Raw genomic sequence first — 27,966 nt, forward strand, 5'->3', positions numbered from 1 at the left:
AACTGCTGCCAATTTACTGTTTAAATGCCAAACAAAAAGTGTTAACAAGCGCAAAAATAACAAAAGACACCAACAACAAAGTTCGGAGAGCGAGAAGGCCTGAGGCGATCCATATGCGGCCAGGCCTTGGGCCAGAACGAGACAGATAGACGGCGAGCAGCATACCTCTCGCTCACGAAACCAGTTTAAGGGGGCGTGGCCTGGCCAGCAAACAGGGTTGACAGCATCCCATCCATCCATCTTGCCATCCGGCTATCTGTCCATCAGATCCAACAGATACAACAGCACCAGCAGCAGCTGCGTTGCTGCCATAATCGTGTTGAGTTTCCATTTCCAGCTGCCATAAAAAGTTTATGGCAAGTCATTTTTGGCTTAATGCTGAAACCATCCTATCCGAACTGGGCTTTCACTGGGTATATCGTTCTGAAAATTGGTACTCGGGCATAATTACACAAATGGTTTGCTAAAGCAATGGTTTTGTGGTGATCTGTTTATAATTGTTAAAAATATGTTAACATTTCCTGTGAATAATGCATTTCAGTTAAGATCTTATTTATAAATAATTTTCAATAAAACCTATATTAATACTTTGAAACATTTTTAAAAATATAAAAATCGTAATCAACATTTCTTTTTCAACCCTTAGACTTTAATTTAACCCCAATTCTTTTAAAAATATTTGTGTAAGTGTCCGAATACTATACCAACTCACCCCTAACCCTTTATTTAACCCTTAAGGATATTGAAAACGGTTTTGCATTGCTATTTATGAGGTGATGAATATAATAATTATTTTAAAATATCAAAAAGTTTTCACAATGCAGTTTCTTTACAATATTTTTAAAGAACATTCTTGCTAGTTTTGAAAAATGTTTAATAAAATGGGTTATTCGTTGGGTTTTGAAATACTAAACAAAATCTTATCGAGTTAACTTAGATTATAAAAGTGAGAAAGATTAAGTTAGTTATTTTGGATAAATGGGTATTACTTGAAGCAGGCAAGTCCACCACGTGCCATAAAAATAACCGTTAGAAGTGCGGCCATTGCCGGCGTAAAAGTCACCACACTCGCACACTTGAGGGCCGCTGATTGAAGCCTAATGAATGTCAATTGCTGCCAATTACGACCAATAAATGCGGGCAATAAGTGCGGCCAGCAGTGGGTGCGAGCGAGAGGGCTTCGCGGGCGAAAGAGAGGGAAACCCACCACACCGCAAGTTGGCCAAGTCAGTGGGCGAGAAAGAGACGACGACAGGTGGCAGCTGATGAAGAGCAGAGGCTCAACTGGTTTTTACTGTCTGGTTGTTGTTGATGTTGCCGCTGTTGTTGCTGCTGTTGTTGCCGTTGTTGTCGCTGCTGTTGCTGCTGGCAGTTGCTGTTGCTGCCAGCAAGTTTCAGTTTCGGTCGAAAGCCAAAGGCGAGCGGTTGTTGCTCCGCTTTTAAATACCAAACAGTGCGCGAACAGCAGCAACATTTGCGTTAAAACTCAAGTTGAGCTTAGAAAACTGAAATAAAAACAAATAAACGAAAATCGTACTGAAAGAATAAACAAACTGGAAAAAAAAACAAGCGAAAAACTAAGCTAATTGGCCAGATCCACACAAGTGACAACAGCAACATTTACTTTTAAAATCAACAGAAAAGTGCTAAAAACTCGTGTGAATTTATAGTTTTTTTTTTGGGTGCAAAGTGCAGGTGCAGCGCAGCAGAGTCGTCGGCTAAACCACACATGACCACAATGCCACCGGAAATGTCCGCAACAACGGCAGCTCCCGTTGGCAGTGCACCGAGTGCCACCGCTCATCATCCCGCTGCCGTCGGCGGCGGAATGCCCCGTCCAGCCTCCCCGGCCGTCGGCAGCAACACCACGACGGCAACGGCCACGACGGCGACGCGATCCCGCTTCATGATCACCGACATTCTGGCAGGAGCAGCGGCCGCATCGGCGGCGGCAGCAGCGGCAGCGGCGGCCCTGGCAGCCGCCTCTTCGGGGCGTGGCAGTCCGCCGGACTCGGAGCGGGAACAGTCGCTGGTCGCCCAACATCAGCAGCAGCAGCAACAGCAACATCATCATCATAATCAGCAGCAGCAGCAACATCAGCATGCTGCCCTGCAGCAATACATTGTGCAACAGCAGCAGTTGTTGCGTTTCGAGCGTGAAAGGGAGAGGGAGCGGGAACATTATAGGGAGAGGCACTCGCCACCTGGAAACAATCCCTATCCCCACCATCCCATGCCGCCCCACCTGCTCGCCCACTTTCCGCCCGCCCACTATGCCGTGCTGCAACAGCAACAGCAACAGCAGCAGCAGCAACAGCAGCAACATCCTCATCCGCATCACCTGCAAATGGAAAGGGAGCGATTGGAGGCACTGCATCGACATGGTCACGGGTTGTCTGGTGATCCGGGGCAACATTTGAACCACCTCAGCCACCTGAACCACCACCAGCAGCACCACTCACATCTGCACCATCCCATACACGATGAGCGATCCCGATCGCCGCTTATGTTGCAGCAATTGGGCAATGCCAGCGGCAACAACAACAACAACAGCAGTAGTGCTAACAACAACAACAACAACAGTGGTAGTGCCAACAGCAACATCAACAGCGGCAACAGCAGCAACAACAACAATGGCAGTGGCAACGGCAACATGTTGCTCGGAGGAGCCGGCAGCAGCATCAGCGGCGATCAGGCCAGCACCATCGACGACAGCGATAGTGATGATTGCGGTAAGTTGCATTAATAAATATAAACTATATTTTAAAAGTAGTATAATTAAGAACAATATTTAAAGAGTGCCAACCACAAAAAAATAAATCGTAAATACACAAATGTTTATGGTATTGACATATATAATTTGGCAGTATGTTGGCAATTTAGAAATAGATATGCTATATATATCAAAAAGCCAAAAACTGAAGCACTTGGAAAAAAAAGATAGCAATGACTTAGAGAAAATAGCAACTTTGTTGCAAAGTTTTCCGGCTTTAAATTAAACCCCTCAAAGAACAGTAAGCTAGATATTGCAATTATACTGTTTTAAAATCGGTAGAACACATTTAGTTTTTAACGTTTTAAAATATAATTGCAACCAAATAAAACTGTAATATATGAAATCCTATATATATTATTTTATTTTAAGAATATGGCGATTCCTTTCTGTTCACTGAAATACTCTTTTAAAGTTCTTCATATTTTGTTAAAGGAAAAGTCAGTTCTAAAATACCAGCCAATTTGTTTTAATTTTAATGATTTACCTATTACGAAAAGCAAGTCTTAATTTTTGTATACGATTCGGTTGCTCTTGACTTGTGGAAGCAAAGTGAAGACTGGCGTTAATAAATTGAAGGCTATCCCAAAACCAATTTACACCTTTCCACCTGACCCCTGACTTCGCACCACTTTAAATTTACGATTTATCCCCGCGACCGAGATATATCATATATTGAGTGCTAAGCGTGGTTGTTTGTGTTGTCGTTTTTGTTGTGGCTGTTGGCTGTTGGCTAATAGATAACGGCCAACAACAACCACACCGACAACAACAACGACCGCAACAACAACCACCATAAATTGTAAGGCTCGAACGGGGAAAATGCTGGGTTGATAGGCGAAGACTCGAAAAATACAGGTGAGTCTGAGTTTTGAGGCAGGTGTCTCTGGGTCTCTCGCTCCTTCTCTTTCCATCTCCATCTCCCTGTCTCTGTCCCTCTTCCCAATCCCCGTGGTTTCTTGGCCAGATTAGCCAAGTGTTCGCTTATTTTCAGCTTATTTCCCAGTCGAAACTGTCATCCGAATACCCTTGACAGCCACGCCCCCCAGCCGCCTCCCTCGTTTTGCATGCAACCATTTAATTGATTTTGTTGCTAGCTTTAATTTAGCTTTTTTTCCTCTCGTTAAGTGCTTTTAAACGTTATGCAAATTATGACAAATTACTATTAAATAGCCGTAATCGTGCGTTTTCAATTGATTTGCTGCAATATAATTTAGAAAGGGAGAAAATATATGTATTTATATTGAAGAGCATGGAAACCAGAACAAAGCATTGGTTTATTTTCCATCATTTAGAATTGGGAAGAACATTTTTAAAGCTGTGTTTAATTTAAAATTGATTTAAAATACTACAATTATTATTATGCAAACTGTACATTTATTTTTAATAGCATCGCAAGAAAAGGTCAACAAAATGTAATTTTTTCTATACATAGATGGGTAAAAAAGTCAACTGATTTCAGTTATTTTCGTAATTGTTTAACCTTTTCTTGTTTAATGATGAATTATAAGTCCCTGACCAATGTTTATTTCAATTAAAGCTTAACCAATTTCATGGACAATTTTCACATTTATTTTTTTGACTTGTGCCAAAATCAATTAACAAATTAAATTATAACCAGAAAGCGGAGGTTTCTCCCTCCAAGTGACCCCCTTCTGTTTTGACTTCCCGCTGTCAATTTTTCCAACCGAAATTGCCTTGATTTGAGCCACAAGCCACACACACGCAAATGAATGAAAATAAAACTAAAGAAATCAAAATTAAATTTAATCTGCTGGCTGGGCAGCCGAGCAACCCACACACAGTCTTGAAAAAATAAACACCCATTGACATTCTCGCTTTCTCTGTCCCTCTCCTTCGGAGGGCCCACGCCGAGAAAAGCAACAAAAAGCGGGAGATACTGCAAGAAAAGGAAGGGCAGTCTCCAAAACCTAAGATTCCTATACCTTATTTTTCAAATGATATGGGTTCTTATGGATTTCAATCACAGTGCTTCAAAAAAGAAATAAATTTTTTATTGGGATTTTCAAAAAAGCTTAAAACTTAAGCAAAGTTAAAATTTAAAACTTAATTGGTAACTACAATAAAAACGAATTATTCTTTTAGGATCATTTGGGTAATTTTATTGGGGGTCTTAAATGATGCATAAACTGTTGATTTTAAATAAATATAAGCAAATAATACACTGTAAAATATAGTAAAAGGAGAGATATAATTATTGTTACAGAGGGAGAAGGGCATATATGTGCAGAAAGAGGGGGATATATGCACAGACGCATTCAACACTCGCGTGTCACTTGAGACGCGTGCGAGCGACAGTTGTTGCTTTTTCTTGCTCTACTCCCTCTTCTTATTCTCTTTCACCTCCACCTCCATCTTTGTCCTTTTCCTTATCTGCTGCTTCTTACCCTTTTTCATACCCATCTTGGTGTTTTTTACGAGGCTCAAAAAGCGATCCTTGCTGGCACCGCGTTTGAAATTGACCCAAAAGCTTGTTCTCTGCCCATCGAACCGTACACTGATCGAAAAACAGGGGGGGCTTCGAAAAATATTCAATGGATTAGGATCAGAGTGGGGGAAACTCCTGCCACTTCAATGCCTCCATCGAGTGCTACAAAAAAAAAAAGAGTTTCAATATTGAAATTGATATTTTCGGGCATCATCTTTCACATATTTCGGCAATTGAGGAATGCCAGACTTTTGCTTTGGCTTCCAAGATCGTATCCATATATCTTTGTTATATATGGCCCAAAACAGGCCAGACGATGCTCATCCACTTAATCCACATAATGTTTAATGGATATCCACGAAAAATTCACGTGCGCCACGAAAAACACCACAGCGAACCAAGTTCGTTGCCCAAGTCTTTTGTTTCTATTTTGCGGTCTGCTTCTGCTTTTGGGCTTTGCTTCTTATTTTGTATTATTTAACTTTTGATTGATATGGCGAATTCCCTAACCGAGTTGTTTTTAGAGGTAAATAATGGGCCTTATTATATATGAGAACTAACTATAAATGGCTTGCTGACTTACTAAAAAAAAGAGTTCTTAACAATGTCAATAAGTTTATGCTTTCTTAATAATATTTTTTAAACTTACTTTGATTAACTTTTTTGTTTATTTGTAAACGATTTCCTAAAGAGGTTTATTTATTTAATTCAATGCAAAAAAATAGAGCATTTAGGCCTTCGTTGTTTATTTTTTTGACATAATTTTGCAGACATTTTCCGTAAAGGAAATGTTAAATCGCAGACCCAACAGCAACAATAATAATTACAAATTATAATGCAGGTAACACGAAAAGCCAACAACCGTTATGTAAGCGCACTCGCTTCTCATGTTGCACTTGCAATTTTTGTTGCTGATGTTGCTGTTGTTACTAGAGTGCACTAAACGCCAACATTATCAAAATGTTGATAAACGTTTAGCAAAAAAAGAGGGAAAAATAGGGTTCGGGGAGGGAGGGTTACAGGGTGGAAAATGGGGGGTCTCGAAGAACGCTGCTTTTATTCTTTAATTAAAATGCAAAAAGGCCAATTGCAAATGTGTTGCTGTTGCCGCTGCTGCTTCTTCCCATGGTTTCTGCCGTTGCACAATTAAAATGCAAACACAAAAAACACCAACTAAAAAAAATGGAAAGAGACAGCAGCACCAAAGAGGAAGAGAGAGGGCGATAGGCGCTGCACACTTAAGCATGTTTAATACAGTTTAGCCACAAGCACTTAATTACAAATGCGAATGTAAAAACTGCAGACGATGGTTCCACGGGGGGTGATACTATCTAAAACTGGGGGGAGAAAGAGAGGGAGGCGTGCTGCAGAAAGAGGGGGCACTACAAGCTCCGCAAGTGTGGAACAGAAATTGCGGAAATGCTTCGAAAGTCAAACTTCTTCGGGGAACGGTTGTTAATGCATTTACAGGAGGGGCGATAAGGGGGGGGCTGGGGAGTGGGAGTTACCCAGGAGAATGAGGAAGCCAGAAGGCGGAAGATGGGGGCGTGGCCGGCTCCAGAAAGTGCCTCAGTTATTAGTGAAGCATTCAACAAAGTAAAACAGATTTCTTAAAGATTTTCAAGCTCAAGTGAGTTTTAAATGCACTGACAGAGTTTTGAGGAACTTCTACTTTGTAAAATGTTATTTGATTTTAATTAATTTTTATATTTGTTGTATCTTTTACTAGCCAAAGAAAATATACATCCTAAATTTATATTTTGTATATATAATATTATTATTTGTTTTTAAAATACTTGTAGATCTATTTAAAACCAATTAAAACATTGCCAATTTTAATTGCTTAGGATTTTTCTACTAATTAAATATTTAAAATATTAAATAAACGGGGAATTAGCACTTCTTAACTTCACTTCATTAAACTAAGCTTATAAGCCATCAAAGTACAGGTCGGGGTCGCATTGCTGTTGCCAATTCTTCGGCGGCAATCTTCACTGTGCACATCCATCATAGTAATGCTGATAATTGTTTGTTGTTGTTGTAATTTGTGCTCATAAACTGTTTAATTGCAAATTAGCAAAAGGTAGCTGCAGCAGCAACAACAATGTTGCCACATGCACATGTTGCTGCAGCTCTTGCAAAGTTGCAACAGTTGCTGCAGTTGATCTTGTTGCATGTTGGCCGGTCGTAAAAGAACAAAAAAAGCGCGTAAATGTTGCAGAAAATTGCAAATATATGAGAGATGTCAGAAGCATATTGCAAAAGGGGCTCAGAACAATAGACATCTTGTCGTATCTAAAAACGAAATGCACTGGGCGAAATAATAAATGGTTGATCTTTGATAAATTTCACATTTAAGTTGCTTAAGCGAGGTGTTATTAGGAATTCTTAAGATATATTTACGGTGATCGGAATGTTTGTTTTTATTATTTATAATAAACTAAGTATCCTTTTCAAATGTTCTTCAATGTGATTTACTTCTTTGCAATAGTAATAATATTAAATTGAATAAAGTACATTAAATATCTTTAAAAATGGGTAGTTATTTCAGAGTATTTGATATAGTTTTCATACTTTAAGAACACTAAATAAGTTATTATTGGTAATGTTTTTAAAATTAAAAAAGTTTTGAAAATTAAGATTTTGAAAAACAAAAAAAAATGGTGTTTTCACAAAACTAAATATTATATTTCTTTAATATTTTTAGGCGGCAAGGACGACGACGGCGAGGACAGTTTGAAGAACGGCAGCTCGGCGAACGGCGACTCCTCGTCGCACCTCAGCTTGAGCCTCAGCAAGAAGCAGCGGAAGGCGCGTACCGCCTTCACGGACCACCAGCTGCAGACGCTGGAGAAGTCCTTCGAGCGGCAGAAGTACCTCAGCGTACAGGACCGCATGGAGCTGGCCAACAAGCTGGAGCTGAGCGATTGCCAGGTGAAGACCTGGTACCAGAATCGCAGGTGAGCGGCTCGCTTTGTGGTTTTATGGGGCTGTGGGGAGCAGGGGTTACGCGGTTGGGGGGGGGGTGTTCTGAGTGGCCGCTAATCAGCGCCTTTAATGCGTTTCGCCCATTTCTTCGCGCAGTTTTCCAATAAAAATCCTTTTAATGGCTGTTTTTCCTCCTTTATTTTGTTGTTGCTTGTCTTCTGCATTCATCACCTTATCAGTGCCTGTGTTTTTTTATGCTGATTGCTTAATTTGCTGTATTTTGCCTGGCGCATCGTTAAAAAAAATATATACATATATGTTCGATAAATGAGATGTCTGTTTTATGCGCATTTTTCTCAGTGCAAGTTTGTTGCCTAAGTCTTTCGTTTCGATTGCCGCCTTATTACGTTCGATCGCGTTTTATTTTCGTTTTTAATTATTGCCCAATGACTTGTCACAATTTCGAGCACAGAATGCTTACCACAACAATTGGGAACTGGGGGGAGTGGGAGATGAGGAGCAGCAGGCCAACATCTTGCGTGGCTGACGGCGCAAAACGCAACCGGATATGACTGATGGCTGTGTGAATTCTCCAAGGGGGTAGCGGGCTTTATTTTGTATTTTTAGACATTTTTTCTCGCATTTTTAGATGTGAAATATATGTAGCAGGGCTTATACAAATTTATTGCTATGCTATACATTTTATTTTGAAGCAATGTCGGCTTTAAGCTGCTTTTGCGGAAGTAGCATTATTACATTTTTGATAAATAGAAAAAGTATAATAGTATTAGTATATTAAATATTTTCTGCAAAACTTTATTGAATCAGGAAAGGGTTTTTGTATATATTTTTTTAGTTTTTATATATTTTGTGTCTTATTAAACCAATGTTTAAGAACTTATCTTTTGAAATATCAATTTAAGAACTACATTTCTCCTTTCAAAGGACAGGCAAAAATTCAATAAATAGTTGGAAAAACAAACAGAAACCTTAGGCTGTCATAACCCCGCCAAAGTCAACTCATGATATCTCCCATTAGGCCAAAACACTTCACAGCTGCTGTTCGATCCTAGCGATGAATGGGCAAAAATTGTAGAATAAAAAATAAACGACCCCGACCTGGTTCTAGTTCTAGTTTCGGTCGAGGTCCTGGCGCCTTGAACAATTAAAGGATTTGCCAAAAAAGAAGGGCGGGTCGCTGCCAATTAGGCCTCAGTATTCGGCTCAGAGTATTTCCAATTTCTTTTAATTTTATTATTTTTATTTTTCTTTTTGGTGGGCTGGCACAAGATTAATGACAAAACAATTAAGTGCGAAATATAAACAGTCGGGGCGGAATCCTTGAGGCCACACGGCGGGATATTTTGGGACGAGAGGCCTCGAGTGACTCGGCACTTCTGGGCCATGATTAATTGAGAGGACGGGGAAAAGGACTCGAGCCCGATGGCTTCCTTTGCCTCTCACGCTCACTTCCTCAAAACACTCGAGGAAACAGATTACAGAATTAGGAGTAAAGCGTTAAGAAAAATACTCAAGCCAGAGTATGAACAAATATTTGGCTTTCTAGATCAGCTCTTTTAGTTGCCAAACTTCAACTTGCAGTTTAGAGTTAATATTTCCTTTAGAACGCATTAGGTTTTAAATAGTTAAAATGGATTTGATAAATCTTGTAGGTACGGCTTAATGACCCCATAGAAAATCAACTTATTATTTCTACAAGTGATAGTTTTTAAAATATGATTTATAAGAACAATTAACATGGCTAAAAAAATGTATTTTTTATTCGCTTTTATTTCTATACATTTTGGCGAGCTTGAAGATTTATTATTCGCTATTTACATGTGATTATTCCTTTTTATATATTTTTTTTTTTAAACAATTATGAACCAAAATATTTGTAAAATTTAAAAAGTGGGGGAGAGCATTTGGCAATGCAAATATTAAAATGTTTGGTATTATTTTCTTGATTGCAGAACCAAATGGAAGCGACAGACGGCCGTGGGCCTGGAACTGCTGGCCGAGGCGGGCAACTACGCGGCCTTCCAGCGGCTGTATGGGGGTGCCACGCCCTACTTGAGCGCCTGGCCGTATGCGGCCGCCGCTGCCGCCCAATCGCCCCACGGCGCCCCGCCCTCCGCCATCGACATCTACTACCGCCAAGCGGCCGCCGCCGCCGCCCTGCAGAAGCCCGCCCTGCCCGCCTCGTACCGCATGTACCCGACGAGCATGCCGCCGGGCATGGCGCTGCCCGGAATGGCCGGGATGCCCGGCATGCCCGCTCCCCCCGCCCCCGGCGCGGCGCCCATGCTGAGCGGCTATTATGCCGCTGCGGCGGCGGCAGCCGCTTCCGCTGGCGCCGCTCAACAGCCGCCGGCCGCGTCCCGCTCGCCCGCAACCAGCCAGAGCGCCAATAGCGAGGCGGACTGCGAGCGGACCAGCAGCAGCAGTCGCCAGCGCTTGATCACGCCCAGTCCGCCCCTCAATCCGGGCAGTCCGCCCCATCGCGAGCGGCTCAACGAGGAGGAGGGGGAGCGGGACAGGGATCGCGAGCGGGAGCGGGAGCGGGAGCTGGAGGATCGGGAGCGGGAGCGTGACGACGAGGACGACGAGGAACTGGCCCTGGAGGTCTGAGGATCCCCGAGAGAAATCCCTTCCCACAGCTGGATCTCACAAATTTGTCTAAAGAAATAATCAAGGGGTGGTATTCAAGACCTATGAATTATGGTGGACATCTTCTGGCAAAAGTCGTAATCCAAATCCAAATCCAAATGAAATCCAAACATTGACAATGGGTTTAAGATTTTCAGAATCATTCAGCTGTTTTCAGAATAATAGTAGTCAAACTCGTTTTCTTTTTGCATGAAAAATTACAACAAATTTAAAATTTCAAGACAAGGAACCATTTAAATATTTATTTATTTATTGGAAAAAAAGATTTTAATATTTTTATGTTTTAATATGTTATTATTAATCGAACACCTAAAGCTACTATTATTTGAAAACCAGTTGCAATTTAAATTTTCTTGCTAAGAAAAAGAGAAAGTCATCTCTGAACTGCCAATGAAAATGTATTTGAAAATTCTCCATAACATATATAAGTTTGTGGTATAAATAGTTCACCCTAAAGTGTAATTCAAAATTGTAAAAAGTCAACAAAAAATTACTATGTAAAACAAAACATGTAACAGTATTAGACACGCCCCATGTTCATTTGTCTATAAGAATAACCCCCAGTAATTGTGAAGAAAAATATATATACATATAAAACACATTTTTTTTTCTATATTTAATTAAACCTAGCCTAGAGGAAATTTTGTAAATTTTTGTAAATTATTTTTGTACATACGCAGCAGACCAACAACAAAAGCAACACAATTTTTTTTTTCCAAACAATATTTTTTTTTACAACTTTTTTTGTGCCTAGTCTTAAGACGTCTATTGTGTGTAGTAATAATAAAAGCGAAGAAAAAAGAGCAATCAAGAACTGGGCTTTGTTTTGCGAAGGACTGAGGGCCTGAAGGACTCGCTGGCTGAAGGACCTTTCTGCGATCCTGAGCCTAATGCGAGCTGACACACGAGCCGAAAAGTCGCAGTCGAAATCTCAAGGGGTCGAACGCAACTCGATAGGGGCACTCGAGGAACTGTTGCATTTTGGCCTGGGAAGCGGCCACTAAACTGCTCACTTAGAAATTGTTAACATTTGCCAAGGGGTTCTGGTCCTCGTCCACGTCCACGTCCTGGAGGAAGTCCTGCCAAGAAGTGAGCCCCACCCCACCGCCCATCGCGATTCCGCTTCCGATTCCGCAAAGACGCCGCTCGCCGCTCGAGTGTCGAAACGTTTCTAATTGACTTGCCGGGAACGGAACCACCCTGCATGGAAATCAGTCCTCTAGAGATGGCAGCGTGAGGCACTCAAGGGTTAATTGCGGGCTGGGTGGGTTAAGGGAAATTTATTTAAAAAGATGATCTTCGAAAAAAATAGGAAAAGGTACATTGTAAGATATACTAAACCGGTTTGTAAAGCTTTAATATCCATCTGTTCTTCTACGCAATTTACTTATTTTGGTGATTTAATAATACACTGATTACACTTTGCAAAATATTTTTTTATGTATCGTTTTTTAAAATTAAAATATATTATTATATATATTTTTATTTTCTTATTGATTTATATTAAAATAATTCTTAAAGCGTTTTAAATATAGTTGGAATTTAAAACAAAGATTTCAATTATCCTGCCATTATCAAGCGTCTCCATAATTATTTTAAAATACGTTTACGTATTAAAATGTCTAAAAATGTACCCAGTAAAAATGTAGGAAATATATCCAATTAATATATCCTGTAATATCCCAGGACACTGTGCCATCTCTAGCTGGTGAAAGGACCTACCCCGTTACTGTTTGTTTTGCCTGTTTACATGCCGCTTGCCATTTTCGCTACTTTTATGACAATCTCAATTTCTGCACTGCGCCGCCTTGGTTAATGTTTTAATTTATGGGGTTGCGGCTAAGCGAATTCAATTTGCGCTGCCTTCGAGTGGCGCACACAACCCCTTGCAGGCGAGTCCTGTATGAATCCTTACTCCTTCCCCGATCCCGACTGGGATGCTGATCCCGATTCTCAGCAATGTCGACTACGGGACTCTGCGTGAAGTGGCTGCGTCGTCATCCAAGTCAAGTGGCGCTGGGTTTTTGGAAGGGATTTGTGCGTAGAGACGGCCATCGAAACGTCTGCATAACGCCTCTGTAACAAATTGATTATTTGCCGCTGCGGTTTGAATACAATTTTTTTTTTTTGTTTCGCATCGATTTGAAATTTTTATGAGTGCCCCGAGGAGCGAGGAGTTCGAGTGCGAGTGTACGAGTACTTATAAATTTATGAGTGGCCCTTCAAATCGTCAGACCGTGCGAAAGTTTTCACTGAGAACGCGGGCAGGACTTTTTGGCCAGTGGGAGGCTACACATAATGGCGGTGGAAATTTGCATATTTTTGTTGTCATCCCACAGTTGATTGGGCAAACAAAGTGGATCCATAACCTTCCCAAGCTAATCCCACAAATGGAGTTCGGTGTGCCGGAAATTGGGGGTACACAAATATTGTTTCTATCACTTGTGGTTACGGATACCTAATCCCACGTTTGGGGTTGTAAAATTATTAAAAATTGAAGATGTTAATTGAAAAAGTTGCAATTTATGAAGTGACTATAATATGTTATCAGCCATTTTAAGATAATATTAGTAAAACAAACTATTGGCTAAAACATAAAAAGGTCTCATAAAATAAGAAAACTTATTTCATTAAATTCCTTTTTGCTCTGTTAAAGATATATGGTTTCAATAGATTTCTATAATACAATGTAATTTCTAAACTACTAGAGAAAGTTCCAGTTAAAATAAATATTTATGTGCTTCTTTGATATGTAAATATTTGCTTATGGGGTTCAAATTTTCGTCCCATTTACCCACAACAATATATTTGCAATAACATAAATTTAAATGGTTGTGCAATTCGTTACGCATTTTTGTCCATTTAGGGTTAATGTTCTCGATACAATATCTATGTGATGTGATAATGTCATGAATTTAAATAGCTCACTTTGATTTTATCACTGATTCCCATGATTGGGTCCATTGTGCGACTCCATTTGTCGCATTTGGCGAGTTTGGCGAGCTAGTGTCTTTTGTGCATCCGAGCTGACAAAGTGCTTTCACACCGGAAGCAATTGCAATGCGTTCGCCGTCGTCCTTGTCACCCAGCCACCCCACCACCCAACCACCCCACCACCCACTCTCCATCGCCCATCTTTCCCCAGTTAATTGACAACTTTCTGGCCAGGGTGCGCCTTGAGTTCGCCCGCTTTTTTATCCCATTCTCCAGCGACTTCTTTGTGAGGCTAATTTGTCACAGGATGCCAGGATGATGTCAGGATGCGAGGATGCCAGGATGCCAGGATGCCGGGATTAAGGATGGAGCAGGCGATGCTGCTTCATTACACAGGCGATTTGTTGCGCACAAAGCGAACGCATAGATGAATCGATGGGAATATAGTTAGTTCCAAGTACACTCAGCTTAAAATTAAATGATTGAAATTATTCACAATTATTCAAAATACAAAGTGACTTATTAAATTAAAAAATAAATTTAAGTTAAATTGGTAAAACAGAATCAAATGTTCTTTTTAAAATAAGTAATTTTGTTACAAACAATATGTAAATATTATTCATATGTTGTAAAACAAATGAAAGACGACTCTTAATCGAAGCCCTTTTAAAAATATTTTTGAAGTAATTATAAATATTAAATTCAAAAACATATAATAAGAAAATAAAAGAAATATATAGGTATCATGCTATATATAAAAGTAATATGATTTTTATTGTTTTTTAACTCTTTCTTTTATTTTCTCCATAATTTCAAGAGTTTTTTTCACCATGCACCCAAATAGAATATCCAAGGGTGAGGAGTTTGGGATTTTGGGAGCTTCCGTTATCAATAAATTTGTGCGCTTAAATGCGTGTGTTTATCGAATTAGATGCCGGAGGTCAGGAAGTCGAAAAGTCGGGGAGTCAATGGAGATTTATGGGCGCAGCGGGTCGAAGGGGGGCCGCGTTGCGTTGCAAGGTTGTGTCAATGCCGAGAGTTATTTCTTCATCGGATCCGATGCCTTTAAATTACTGTAAATGGGCTCCGTGGCGCCAGGGATCAGAAAAATCGATTTGTCGGTCGTCGCCGCCAGTTAAACGCTGCCAATTTGCCGCACTGCCCTCTGGAGTTCTGCGGCAGTTCGTTCCCCCGATGGACAAATGGACAGATGGACGAATGGACGAATGGATCTGGGCCTCTGCCCCATCGCGAACATGGACCCACTGGCGGCTACTGGTTTTGAACCTGCCACTGAAAAACCAAAGCCAACTGATGCCGCCGGCCCAATTTGCATGCGTTCGATTTGCAATTCGCTCTGCAATTGCATTTGCGGTTTTCGGTTTTCGGTTTTTCAATCAATTCTAACTGTGCAAACTGCAAAAGGCAATCATCAGTCTGTGCATGAAATTTACGGCACCTAGATCCATTGCACAAGGAGTATATCCTGGAAAAATGACTACGCCTACGTATATAAAAATAAAGTCGGTAAAATTGTTTATTTTGTTAATTTAGAAATGCTGGAAATAGTCTTTTGGTTGTCAGAATTGAAAATGTTTAATAGTTTTATGCCCACAATAAAACAATTAATAAGTCTGTATTGAAAAAATAAAAACTTTGATCAATTTTTGATGTTACATTAAGCAAAATATATATTCTCTTGGAATCCAATTTTATGATTTTTTAATAAAGATAGTTTGTCAAGAACTTAGGAATTAATTTCTGCATATTAAAGAGATTAAACAAAAATTTAACGTAGTTAAATGTTTGTACCAACTAATAAAAACCAAATAATAAAAAAACACAATTTGTGTGAATGTTTTTGTTGTATCTTGGTCAAATTTAGGCGCAAACCCAAAAGGTTAACTGTTTTGTGTAGCTAATGACCATATCTAACAATCCCTATCCTTATCCGACAACAATTTTTTTTTTTCCCATTTTTTGCATTTTTTATAAGGGGTAACATCATCTTTTTAAGACAAAAATGGGACAAAAAAAAAATGTTCAGGTTTGGAGGCCAATCGATTTGGAATTTAACTACAAGCTCAACGAGGTACGACATTCCATTATTGGACCATTATTTCTAATGTTATGCCAAAATACTGATATTTATGGTCGAAAATTATACATTTTTTTTTAAAATCAGAACAAGGAGTTTTGCAAAAACACAATTTTTTTAGACTGTTGTAACTTGGTCAAAGTTAGGAGCAAAAACAAAATGGTAAGTTTTTTGTGCAGTTAATGACCACATCTATTACCAGAAAATAATAATGATATTTTCCTGTTTTTATACAGTACAGTAATAGTATAAATGTAAGGAGTTTCCGAAAGGGTTTCCTTGGTCCGGCATACCCTTTACAGGGTATGCAAATCTCCACTCCGCCGCCTTGGTGGGGCACACGCCAATGTCAAAAGGTTCTCACAGCCGAGCGACGACGATGATGATGATGCGATGATGATGGCTGAAAAGGCGATCCCATACGTGGCGATGTGATATGGCAGAAAGCCGATACTTTCCTGGTCTTGGGTATTATTTGCTGTATTATTTTTTTTTGGGGGCCAAGTGCCGTTAGCCGAGCGTGTGTGTGGTCCCAGGATTTATATATATATACATGTGTATGGGTATATGCCCGAAAGGCGCCAAAAGTCAAGCTTTTGTTTGGCCAGGTCGAGAGTGCGGCACGTGGCCAAAAAATACGAGAATACACTGCCATCGACGGGGGTTTCTCTTTTATTTATTTTCTGGATTTTTTGGGGGGCAACTGAAGTGTGACTAAACTGCGCCCGCGGCCATGTAAATCGTAAATGGTGCACAAATACTAAAAGCAAGTCCTGCCGCCTGTCAGTCAGTCACTCTGCCAGAGGTCCTGCTGAATGGACCTCAAGCTGTGCGGAAAACAAAGGCCGCGGAAAGCAAACAGTTGCCACATTGGTATCCAATTACGGAATCGACTTTGCCTCCGACTTCGACTCGAGTTGAGCCAATTTACAGGCACAATTGTGCCAAGTCCAAGGAAACACAGAGCTCACAACAAAAAAAAAAGGCAACAGCAGGCCCAATAAGTCGGCACGCAAAAGGGCCAAAGGCAAAAAGGACCATCGAGGGTTGATCGATCAGCGGGGAGGGGGAAAACGGATCAGAGAGCCTTTAATGTAATTTTAATTTTCCATATTGCTTGTTCAATGCAGAGCATTGCGAACACTGTCTTACAGAGTCTTCAATAAACAATATTAGCTTAAAAAGTATTAAGGGATTTTAATTATATATTTTGCATAATGCTTGAAGATTCCTTTATTTTCATGTAGTTTTACAAACATCACAAATATTTTTAAATTGGCTTTGTTTAATTACGAATTTTATATATTTTTGTGAAAATATAAGACTACGGAGTACAGTGGTCTTAGTTAAAAAGAGCTATAAAAGTTTAACTGCATATATTAAATATCTTTTAAAAAATGCATGTTCAAAACAAGATTTTGTTTTATATATGGGACTATGAAATATATTGTTTAAAATTGTATTTGTTTTGTCATTTTGTTGTCAATATAGAAAGAAGTATGATTAGAATTCGGGTGTCAACATGAATTAAATACGTTTCAAGTACAACGAGCCGCCTAAATCGAACAAAAACCCTGTGGAAAGGCCCCTAAATCCCAGTGAATTATTCGAGTACTCAGAACCCATCGATCAACCCCCGCTTGGCCTTTGTTCGCGTTCGTCCTTGGCTTTGTCCTGTATGCAAAATGGTAATTCCTGGCCTTAATTTGCCATTGTTGTGAGCCAGCTTGCTTTGCTCATTTGCTAATTTGACAGTTGTCAGGCGCGTCAGTTGGCATACGGACTTTTCATTTTCCATTTCCATTTGCCCGTCGATTTCCACATCCACATCCACGTCCATTTTCATTTTCATTTCCATATCCATTTTCATTTCCATTTCCATTCATCAAAATTGGCTCTGGGTGCGAGGCGGCAGCTCATAATAATTTGTCATCAATTAGCCGAGGGTGTTGATGTGCGCGGTAAACCAAGTGGAAGTGGAAGGACGAGCACCCCGTCGTCCTGCGGCATACGGTACACATCCAGGGCCCCTGCTCAAAGGACTCAAAGGACTCAAGTGGCCGCCTGTCGCCCGTTTCGGTTTGCTCTTGCCGTTGCTGTTGCTGTTGCAAATTACTTTTGATTACTATTTTGATGTACTTTTCAGTTGCCGCGAGGAATTCCCACTGTGCCTCCTGTAACTTTGTAAGCGTTTCGAATTACAAAATGAATTGCAGGACGCTCCTTGTGGAGCAATTCCTATATTTGATTACAAGTAACCGATAACAATTAATAATGGAAATTAACATTTGCATTTTTGGTTACGGAATTTGTGGTTAAATACCATTTTAAGGAAAGTTTTAATTCTACTATAGAATTAGCTGTAAAGTATTATTTATTTTCTATAGTAAGTCCCCTTTCAACTTTTTTGATTAGTTTTATTTTTGCCTGTAAATGTTAAACCAATGTTCAGAGTCTTATGATATAACCAAATTTATAATTTGCACCACTTAAACCCTATTATATATTCTTATTTTCATTAATACTATTCGCATACCAAGTTTCAAGTTCGTAGCTCAGCTAGAAGTCAAGTTCCCGCAGTCGGTTGCGATAAAAAAAACGCTCTTAATAATGAAAGTTTATGGCTGCCAGCGGAGCAGCACATTCCTTTTCCCCACCTGCAAGGCATGAATGAACCAGGCTTAATCCGGGCCAAAAAGCCAAGTTGGCCCATCTTGACCAAGCCTCCAGACAGAGACATATACGGTCTGCCATTCATATCCTACACATTATACAAAAGACCACTTAAAATCCATACTCGATCGAGCGGGGCAGAGAGTTAAATGAAAAACTAGATAAATGTTGTACAAATTGTTAACTGCTTTTTTATGCTAATCGCAGGCATATTTATATCAACAAGAAAAATGACAAAATCAAAACGCAAAACGTTAAAGGTGAAGCAATCGGGCGCTGACTTGTCAAGTGGCCCAAGATCGCAGATCCGAAGCCAAAGACAACTCTCGGGGGTTAATTTATTAAAACGCAGCCAAGTCGCGCTTTAAATCGAAGACTTTCCTCCAAAACAGCACGTACTAATAGGTGGACAGTGCGGCCGGCGATTGTAAGGCCATGGAAGGAAATATTTGGTATATTAAAGTGAAGGAAATAAATCAATACATATATACAATAAATAACTTTAAATATCTAATAAATACAAAGTTCTATATTCAATAATTTCATTATAGGTATATAGATTTATATTTCTATAGTTCTATATTCAATAATTTCATTATAGGTATATAGATTTATATTAATTATTTTTTTTATTATGGTTTTATTGAAATGTATCAGAAATACATATGTAAATCTGTTATCTAAATCTCATTTAAATGTAGCTCGTTTTCTAAATAACTTATAGATACATAGATTATAAATAAAAAATCTTATAAAAGATATCCTTTTTTAAATAAGTTTGAAGTGAAAATATTCGAACTAGAAATAGATAAGTAGAAACTTAAATTAAACTTAACCGGTATATGGATAATTCATTGTTTAAAATGATTTGTTTCAATACTTAAAAATAAAATGGTCGATATAACACAATAAATTATTTTCCACAGCAGTCGTTGTATAGTTTCTTCCGGCCTTACACCAACGAGACGCACTGTCCATTCTATTTGGGTTTTATTTTTGTCAAATGAAGCGATTTGTGACAAAGGCTTTACGCATATAAATGATTTTGCCCTCGACTCGGGGGCATTGTGGATGTGGAATCGGAATTAAATGTGGATATGGATGTGGATGTGGATGTGGATGTGGGGATTGGGATGCCCAGCGGGGGTATACGATGTGGCTTTGGCAAATGGCTTGCTAAGTGGTTTTAACACTTTTATGGCGTTAAGTTTTTAATTTTATTCGCTAATAAATAATTTAAGTCAATTTCCAACAATATAAAAGATTGTGCATTAATTAAGTTTCGGAGAGCGACGACGACAACGACGGCGATGATGATGATGGCGACACGTTTTGTTTTCGGCTCGATTCGAATTCGATTCACTTCGATTCAGTTCGATTTTTGGTTTTATCTCCTCCTCCTCTTCCACTGTTCATTCAGTAAAAGTGTGTGCGAGTGTGCGAGTGTGCGTTAATGCCGCGATCCAATCTCGGATTTTGGAATATCGAACGGAGTGCGACGACAGCGCATTTGTTTTTGTTTAAAATGACATTAAAGTAATTATCTAATTAAGTTAACATTTTGCTTAAAGATAAGTGCTAAATTATTTATTTTCGAATCTCATTATTCGATATTCGCCATTCGTATTCGTATTCGTATTCGTTTTGCCGCGGCTGCATAAATATTTTGTGTGCTCATGTCTGTCGGTTATTTTATATGGTTATGGTTATAGATTTCGTGTGCGCATTGTTCGAATCAATTTTTCTTACGATTTCTTCTTTGTCATGGTAACGCCGATACACTATACTAAGCCACTTTTGAATGGCTTCGGTTTTCGGTTGGATAATAATAATCAAAGTTGACGGTTCCTTATTTATAAGTTCAACGATACACAAGGCGGGAATTGCTTGACTTGACTTTATATTTAGCCAGGTGACAGTTCTTTTAAATATTTGATTTCGGTATAGAACAGCAGATGTTACTTATGGACATTAAAAAAAGAGTCAAGTCTTAAAGATTTTTTTTATATTTTTGTTTGGTCATTATGCAGGTATTGTTTAAGCTAAAACTATATAATTATGTTTTTTCTTAGTAAATCGATGTATCTAAATACATTTTTGAACTCTTTTTAATAACAGAAAATTAAAACACAGATTAATATGTCTTTTAATTTTTTGTTTTTTTTTGCCAGCAATAATTTTCTTTTGCTGTTGCACTGCAAAAATTCCCCTTGCAACCCCACCCATATTCCCCTTTTATATGTATATCTGGCACTCTCTTTGTTACACATCCAGCATTCCTCAGCTTCCATTCAACCTCGGTTACGGGCATCTACATAAATCAAATAGTTCCTGGCCTCTCTGCCTTTCTTCGTGGCCAGATTGATGCATTAACATGGCTCAAAGAGGGCCAAAAAGCGAAGGCAACGCTCTCTGGACTCTCGGCTCTTGACAACGTGCAACTTTATGACGCCCCGAAAACTTTGGACCGCGATAAGCCCACGCGTCCACCAGGATGACGTGCGCCAAAGTCCTCCTTCGTCCTCAGTCTTCGGTCCTCTGTCCTCCAATCCACCAATCCTCCTTCCTCCAATCTGCCATCCTCTGTCCCCCATCCTTCAATCCCCATCCCCATCCATTCTCCATCCTCAACCATCCAGATGCAGATGGCGATGGGGAGATGGCACATCAATTAGCACACCTACCTACCTTCGACTCAGCTCAGCTCAACTCATCTCATCTCGACTCCGAAGCGGAACTGGACTCTCCATGTGGCCATTCATTAAAGCTCTGCCTTCCTATCAGTTCGGCGGTGATGAATATATTTTAGCGGAGACAAGAACCCAAGGAACCCCAGAAACTGGATGAACAGTGCCTGATGGACAGGTCGATACCCAGCAATATAACTAAAAGGATGATACAAATACAATATATATAAATCAACAACTAAGGCTGATATTAGAGGTGGGATTTCACATAACAATAATATAGATGTAACATTGCAATTATCAATATCAATTTACAATCATATAATTTTAAGATAATAGTAATTAATGATAAAACAAAACAAAAAAGTCTTTGTTTGAACTGACTAAATGTTTTATGATAGGCATTCTAATAAGATAAGATCTATAAGATCTGTGATTTCAAAATATAAAATGTTAAGTTCGATAAATGTAGCTACTCAATTAACTGACATACCCCAGTGATACCCCATAACTCCCCAGATGAATTCAGACCGAAGACTTTGGCTCCAGGTCCAGAACTCGAGTTGGGGTCTTATCTGCACAAGATGTATTCAAAAGTGCATAATGTAAAAGTTGTACGCGATTGCTCCAGATACAAACACACGGGCCAGAGATCCATACAAATATATTTATATATATCCCCATATATTTATGTATATATGTATATATAGTGTGTCCCAGGCGTTGTTGCTGTTATCTGAAGCATTGCTGATGCTTATCGGCGGGTTGTAAACGTGTGAGCTAAAAATACCAACCCGAAACCCTGGACCCGCTCGCCGTCATAAAAGTTGCATCAATTAGCCAAGTTCGGTTACTTTTCGGAGTTAGCTGGATGTGTGTTTTCGGCTTTTTTTTTTGTCTCCCCGTCTCTCTGGTTTTATTTTCGTTTTTGTTTGGACCGCTTTTGTTGTCGCTGCCACTAAACTATAACGATAACGAGAAACAATGTTAAACTTAAACATCAACACCTTTTAAGAGCCTGAAACGAAAAGCAGCCCGGGTCAGGCCGAAAACCTTAGACTGAAAACCGAACCCAATTCCAGACTGAGTGTCTGGTGGCCCATGGCCTCATCCAGTTTTCAGTGCTTTGTGGCCAGTGTTCAGTTTTCAGTATCCCGTATTCAGTTTTCAGTTTCAGTTTTCTGCTCCAGCCTCCCTGTCCCCGAATGTGTGTGTGTGATATATTAAAATGGATCTGGGTTCGGCTCTGCGATCGCGACCGCGGCCTTTTTCGTTCTCGTTTTTTATGGCACAGTTTAGGAGATAACAAATTTTTGTTACAAGCAAATTAAAAGGTTTTCTCCCCCATCCCGCACCATTCGGGGATCCCAAGCGAAGAATTCACTTTTATCGATTGTTTTTGCTTGCATCGTTTAGTCGATAATTTTGGTAATAAATTTTAAAATAAACAGCCCAACAGCACACAGAGCGGCCTTTTTTCCCTGATTTTCTTTGACTTTGGCCCGCTTAGTGTGCGCGTGGCATTAACGCAGAGCGACATCGAACAAGTCCAGCTCCATCTCCCAACTCCATCTCCCAACTCCATCTCCATCTCCAAGTCAAAGTCTGGAGAGATCTCCTTTGCGGCGGGACGAGACCAGACGCCGCCTCAAAATTCCATGGCCGCACATAAATTCAGAACATCAGATTAAGAAAGTGTTAATGTCGCAGCAATTTCCTTTTATCTCAACATAATTGAGCGATAGAATTTGAATTTAGCTAAGAGCCAAACATAAATTTAACAACCACAAACAATGCCCGCTGAGACCCTTAGTCTAACACCTATTTCGAGTGGGTAATCCAATCGCAGCCACATCAAAGTGGAAGAGTTTTCATTGTCACAAAAAAAAAAAAAAAAACAAAAAGAAAAGGTGGAAAGCATCGCGTCCCATAAATTTGTCACTTTTCCATTCTTCGAGTTGCGCCTGCGCACATTTTAAATCAAAAATGCATAATTGAATACCCTATCAAGGGGTATTTTTAAAGGGTCTTGTAACTCTTCTGTTGATAGAGGAAATTAATTAAAGTTCTTAGGCTGTAAAGTTATAAAGTGATAAATATTATGGTTTTTTAAAAGGTATCACCAATATTTCCCTGAATTGCTGTTATAAAAAATAAATATCTATTAAGATAATTAATATTACTCTCCCCAATCTTGTGTTAGTTTATAAGTGTTTATTAATATTAAATTAACCAATATAACTTTTTAAAGGTTATTAAGTATATTTTAAAGGGTTTTAAGTAACTTTTTGAAGGGTATTAAATAACTATTAACCATATTTTCCATATTTTAATGTGTGGCCTTTTAGGAAGATGATATATGAACAGTTTTTAGTTTACGACCTAGTAACCCGAGAGCCCGCTTCTTTGATTCCCCATTTGAAACTATATTTCCCAAATTTTCCCCCATTTTTCCCCAATACTTAGTGAAAGTCTACGAGGAGGCTGGATAATCTTGAAAGTGCTTCAAGCTGCGTCATCCGAAGGGCTTAACCCTTAAATTCCGCCGGAAGTAACCCCTGCCCCCTGGATAAAAACAGAGCGAGACGGGTAGACTCCGTTAGAAAGAGAGGGAGAAGTAGTCACATCCTCTCGTTGTGGGGGCCATGGTTAATGATTAATGAATGGAATCAATTAAGTTTCATTAATGAACACTTTTCGGTAGCTTGGGCACGAAAAAGAGTTGAAGACAGGCGTCGACGTTCTCTCCTCAAGTGTCAATAATTTGGGTTTTCGATTTCGATTTTCCCCCATTACACGACGGCCGACCTAACCCTAACTCCTCGATATTCGTTATTTTTTTTTTTTTTTACTTTTTACTCCAACAGTAGCTGACGAAAAGGCCGCGGGCTTCTGGGCCTCGGGCTTGGGTTTCGCATTATAGTTGATTGAACTTGCCACTAACCCCCGACAATATGCAAAATCATCGTCTTCTTTGGCGAAAGCCCAACGCAACAATAGATCGCTAAATAATATTTGTGTACACACACGCAGATAGAGGCACTCAGAGAAATTCTGAGGTGAAATACTAATTATAATTATTTGTTGGATAGTATTTAAGATAAAATTAAAATAGGACAAATATATTTGTAAATGATTTAACCTTTAAGTAATATTATTATATCTATAAAATAATTTGATTTAAAAATGACTTCATTGATACAATAATTACAATATGGTATGTATTCAAGTATAGATCATATTTTACTAAAACTGGCTTTAACAAAAAATTATTTTATTAGTTTAACAATTTATTTTCCAGAATAACTTTTTAATTTCAACTTTTAAATTATTTACCTATTGTTGAGAAAATTGGACATATTCCAAAGTTAACCTTCGAGATTTCCCTAGCTCATTACTTAAACATATTTCCCAGTGTAGAGTGGGGTGTATTCGATTGAGTGACTCCCGTGTGGTCCTCACATTCACTTCACTCCAGACCAGACCAGTCCAGTCCAGGCCAGGCATGTGAACTCGCTGTGGGCTCTGGCAAAAGGTAATTTAATAACAATTAAAAGGCATTCGGTGCATGGCTTTTGAAGCCAATCTCCGTGTTACGCATTAATGAGCACTTAACTTGGTCAAAAGTGGCCTGCTCCACATACCCGATTCATTCAATATATAAAGTATATCCACCCGATCGCAGAGTCGCAGGTTTCGGTTTGGTTCGGTATGGTATATGCTATGTGGCATGGGTATGGTGTCTTTGGTTTCGGTTTACGCATCTCGCATTGATTACATTTTGAACGTTTGTCAATTTGCTTACCATTCACTCTGAACACCTCGCCCTTCGTCTTTACTTTTTCCCCCTGCTAAATTGCTTAAAATTATTCAGTCGTTAAGCGTGCGAAAGTCGTTGATCGGCGATCGATAAACCTGAAGACGTCGTCGCCCTGAAATAGTTGAGACGAGGCAAAGCCACACCGCAGGGGTTTCCCTCGAGAGATCGCTAGATGGTCGCTAAACGGAGATAGCCCTTTTGTATTCTAAACGATATTGAGTTCATCCTTAACTGGGATGATTACAAGCCAAAATATACATTCCACTATTAATTTTTGTAAACCATATTTTGAAGAATCCAATATAAAATAATATTTTAAAAAGTAAGTGAGTAAATTTAACATAAACACATATTTTTTTAAAAAAGCTCTTTGCTGAAAAGTTACCTAAAACCTGCACTTCTAAGCTTATAACTTTTCTTGCAGACATCTGATTTCAAAATGGCATATCTCAAAATGATTGTGGTTTGATTCCCTAAAAATCTGTGTTTTTGGTTAAAATTTTTTTTTTGGTCGATATTTCGTCATTTTTAATGATGTTACCCCTTTCCAAATTTTCGAAAAATGGGTTTCCAGAAAAGTGCCCAAAATCTGCACTTCTAAGCTCATAACTTTTCTTACAGACATTCGATTTTAAAGTCGCATATCTCAAAATGATTGTGGTTTAATTCCCTAAAAATCTGTGTTTTTACTTTTTTTTTTGTCGATTTTTTGTCATTTTCAATTTTCCCTTTCCAAATTTTCGTAAAATGGCCTTTAACATTAAATGAATTATATAATGTAGATAAAGGCTATTTTTATTATTATTATTATTTATTTTATATTCTTAAATCAGAAATAGTTTGCCACTTCCTTTCCTGGTTACAGCATTAAGGCTACTATGTATGCATAAAATTTCTTTCTCGTTAATTACGCTAGGTTAAGTTCAGAAGGCACTGAACAGATTCCAGTGAATAAAATATTATTTAAAAAAAAAAAAAAAAAAAAAAAAAATGGTTACAGCATTAACTGAATACTACGAGTAATCCGATAGTTCGTAGTCCACTTTGCGTGGGCGTGGCAATAGGGGAGGCTCAAATTGATTGATGATAATTTGTCACACGGTCGACTATCAATTTCGGCCAAAAAGGATGCGATGCCGTCAACTGCGGCGACGGCAATCTAATGCCGTTCAAAAAGGCACTAACATGGTCCAGGGAGGAAAGGGCAGGGAAGTTGGAAGGGGTAACAGCAGGGTCACACATTTATTCGAGTGAGTGTGCCAGGTATGAGAATGCTTAGGTTTGGATACTGACATGGGCGTGGATGGCACAGTGGTTCGGCATTTAACTAAAGAGCGTGGTGGTGAAAAATGTGGAACCATTATTTATCGCCTTAAATTGTACGGTTTAGTTAGGTGCTCATAAATGCCTTTTAGCAATGACCTACCGTCTATTGAGGGTTTTGATTAATTTATGCTGTGCGAGATACGTTGAGGTGAATAAATTACCTCTGTTAAAAGTACAAAAGTCTTGAGTCTTACTCGAGTAATATAATTTTTGATTTTAACATAAATTGTAAAACTTCCACTATTGAGAAGCGCAGATAAAGGCTCGTGAATTTTAAGGGTATCGAAACATGAGAAGCGCTGAGAGAGGCGCACACGAGTTTTTGATATCTGGACTTAAGGCCCACTGTGCCATGTCCAAATTGGAATCCACTTCCAACTCCTCCGTCCACTAGATTGTCCGCACGGTGGTTCGGTCAAGTGTGCATGATTGATGAATTATTTTGTTTTGCGGTGAATCAAAACGACACCATTTTCCATCAGCCCCCGCCTGATTTGATGACATACTCCCGCTCCGAGGAGCCGAAGGTAAATTGAGATGAGGTCGATGATATGCCCCAGACCTTGGCCTCTCTAAGTCAGCAAAAGGTAAGGAAAAAGGTTTGGTCACTCCGCCACTCGTATCATTAAAAAGGATATCGATAGGCGATAACATGGCTAAAATTGATTGAATTGTCTCTGTCGCCGTTGTCGTTGTCGTTGACTCTTTTTGTTTCTGGTTTGTTGTCGTGTGTTTTTCCCCTTTTATGTTTTTGTCTTTATTTCAGCTGCTCGTCGAATCAAATTGAAATGTACAACACGCAGGACGCAGGGCACTCAATAGACCAAAAGTAATTAAGATAAATACGCAACGATAAAAGTAAATAAATATAATTGTTTTCTCTTATTTCGCTGAGCACTTGACAATCAATTGGCCCATACCCGATGGCTAATGGTATGTGATTAATGAAGAGCGAGGTAAGTGGAAAAGGCTTAGAAAATCGAGGGGAGGGGAAAATCGCGTATAATGGATATACATACGTTAATTGGTTATCAAAATATGTAATAAAATCATTCTTTTCTAAGAATTTTTTGTATGGTTTTGACGCAGTTTGTATTATTAGATTGAGAAATAAGACTAATTAAAATCTTTTTATACCCTTGCAGAGGGTATTATAATTTCAGTCAAAAGTTTGCAACGCAGTGAAGGAGACATTTCCGACCCTATAAAGTATATATATTCTTGATCAGCATCACCAGGAGAGTCGATCTAGCCATGTCCGTCTGTCCGTCTGTCCGTCCGTCTGTCCGTCTGTCCGTCTGTCCGTCCGTCCGTCCGTTTCTACGCAAACTAGTCCCTCAGTTTTAAAGCTATCTGCTTGAAACTTTCCCAAAAGTTGTCTTTCTATTGCAGGTAGTATATAAGTCGGAACGAGCCGGATCGGCCGACTATATCTTATAGCTGCCATATAACTGAACGATTGGAAATGTCATAACTTTGGTGTTTTTAAAGTTAGGAAGTTGGGACTTTTTATGAGTATTAAGAATGCATCATATGAATAATTTTGGAGAATATAATTTATGGAATATTCTGCAAGGGTATATCAACTTCGGCTCCGCCCGAAGTTAG

General features: G+C 39.2%; 1 protein-coding gene across 1 annotated transcript; it reads left to right on the plus strand.

Annotated features, from left to right (window-relative positions):
• Positions 1–1,410: 1,410 nt before the first annotated feature.
• LOC108045188 (homeobox protein B-H2) lies at positions 1,411–11,421 on the plus strand. The gene is made up of 3 exons (XM_017124415.2): positions 1,411–2,732; positions 7,930–8,182; positions 10,124–11,421. Exons 1-3 carry the CDS (start codon positions 1,730–1,732, stop codon positions 10,779–10,781), a joined length of 1,914 nt encoding a protein of 637 aa, XP_016979904.2. The 5' UTR covers positions 1,411–1,729; the 3' UTR covers positions 10,782–11,421.
• The last annotated feature ends 16,545 nt before the right edge of the window (positions 11,422–27,966 follow it).

This window comes from Drosophila rhopaloa, unplaced genomic scaffold (genome assembly GCF_018152115.1).
Source record: "Drosophila rhopaloa isolate 14029-0021.01 unplaced genomic scaffold, ASM1815211v1 contig_3, whole genome shotgun sequence".
Lineage (NCBI taxonomy): Eukaryota > Metazoa > Arthropoda > Insecta > Diptera > Drosophilidae > Drosophila > Drosophila rhopaloa.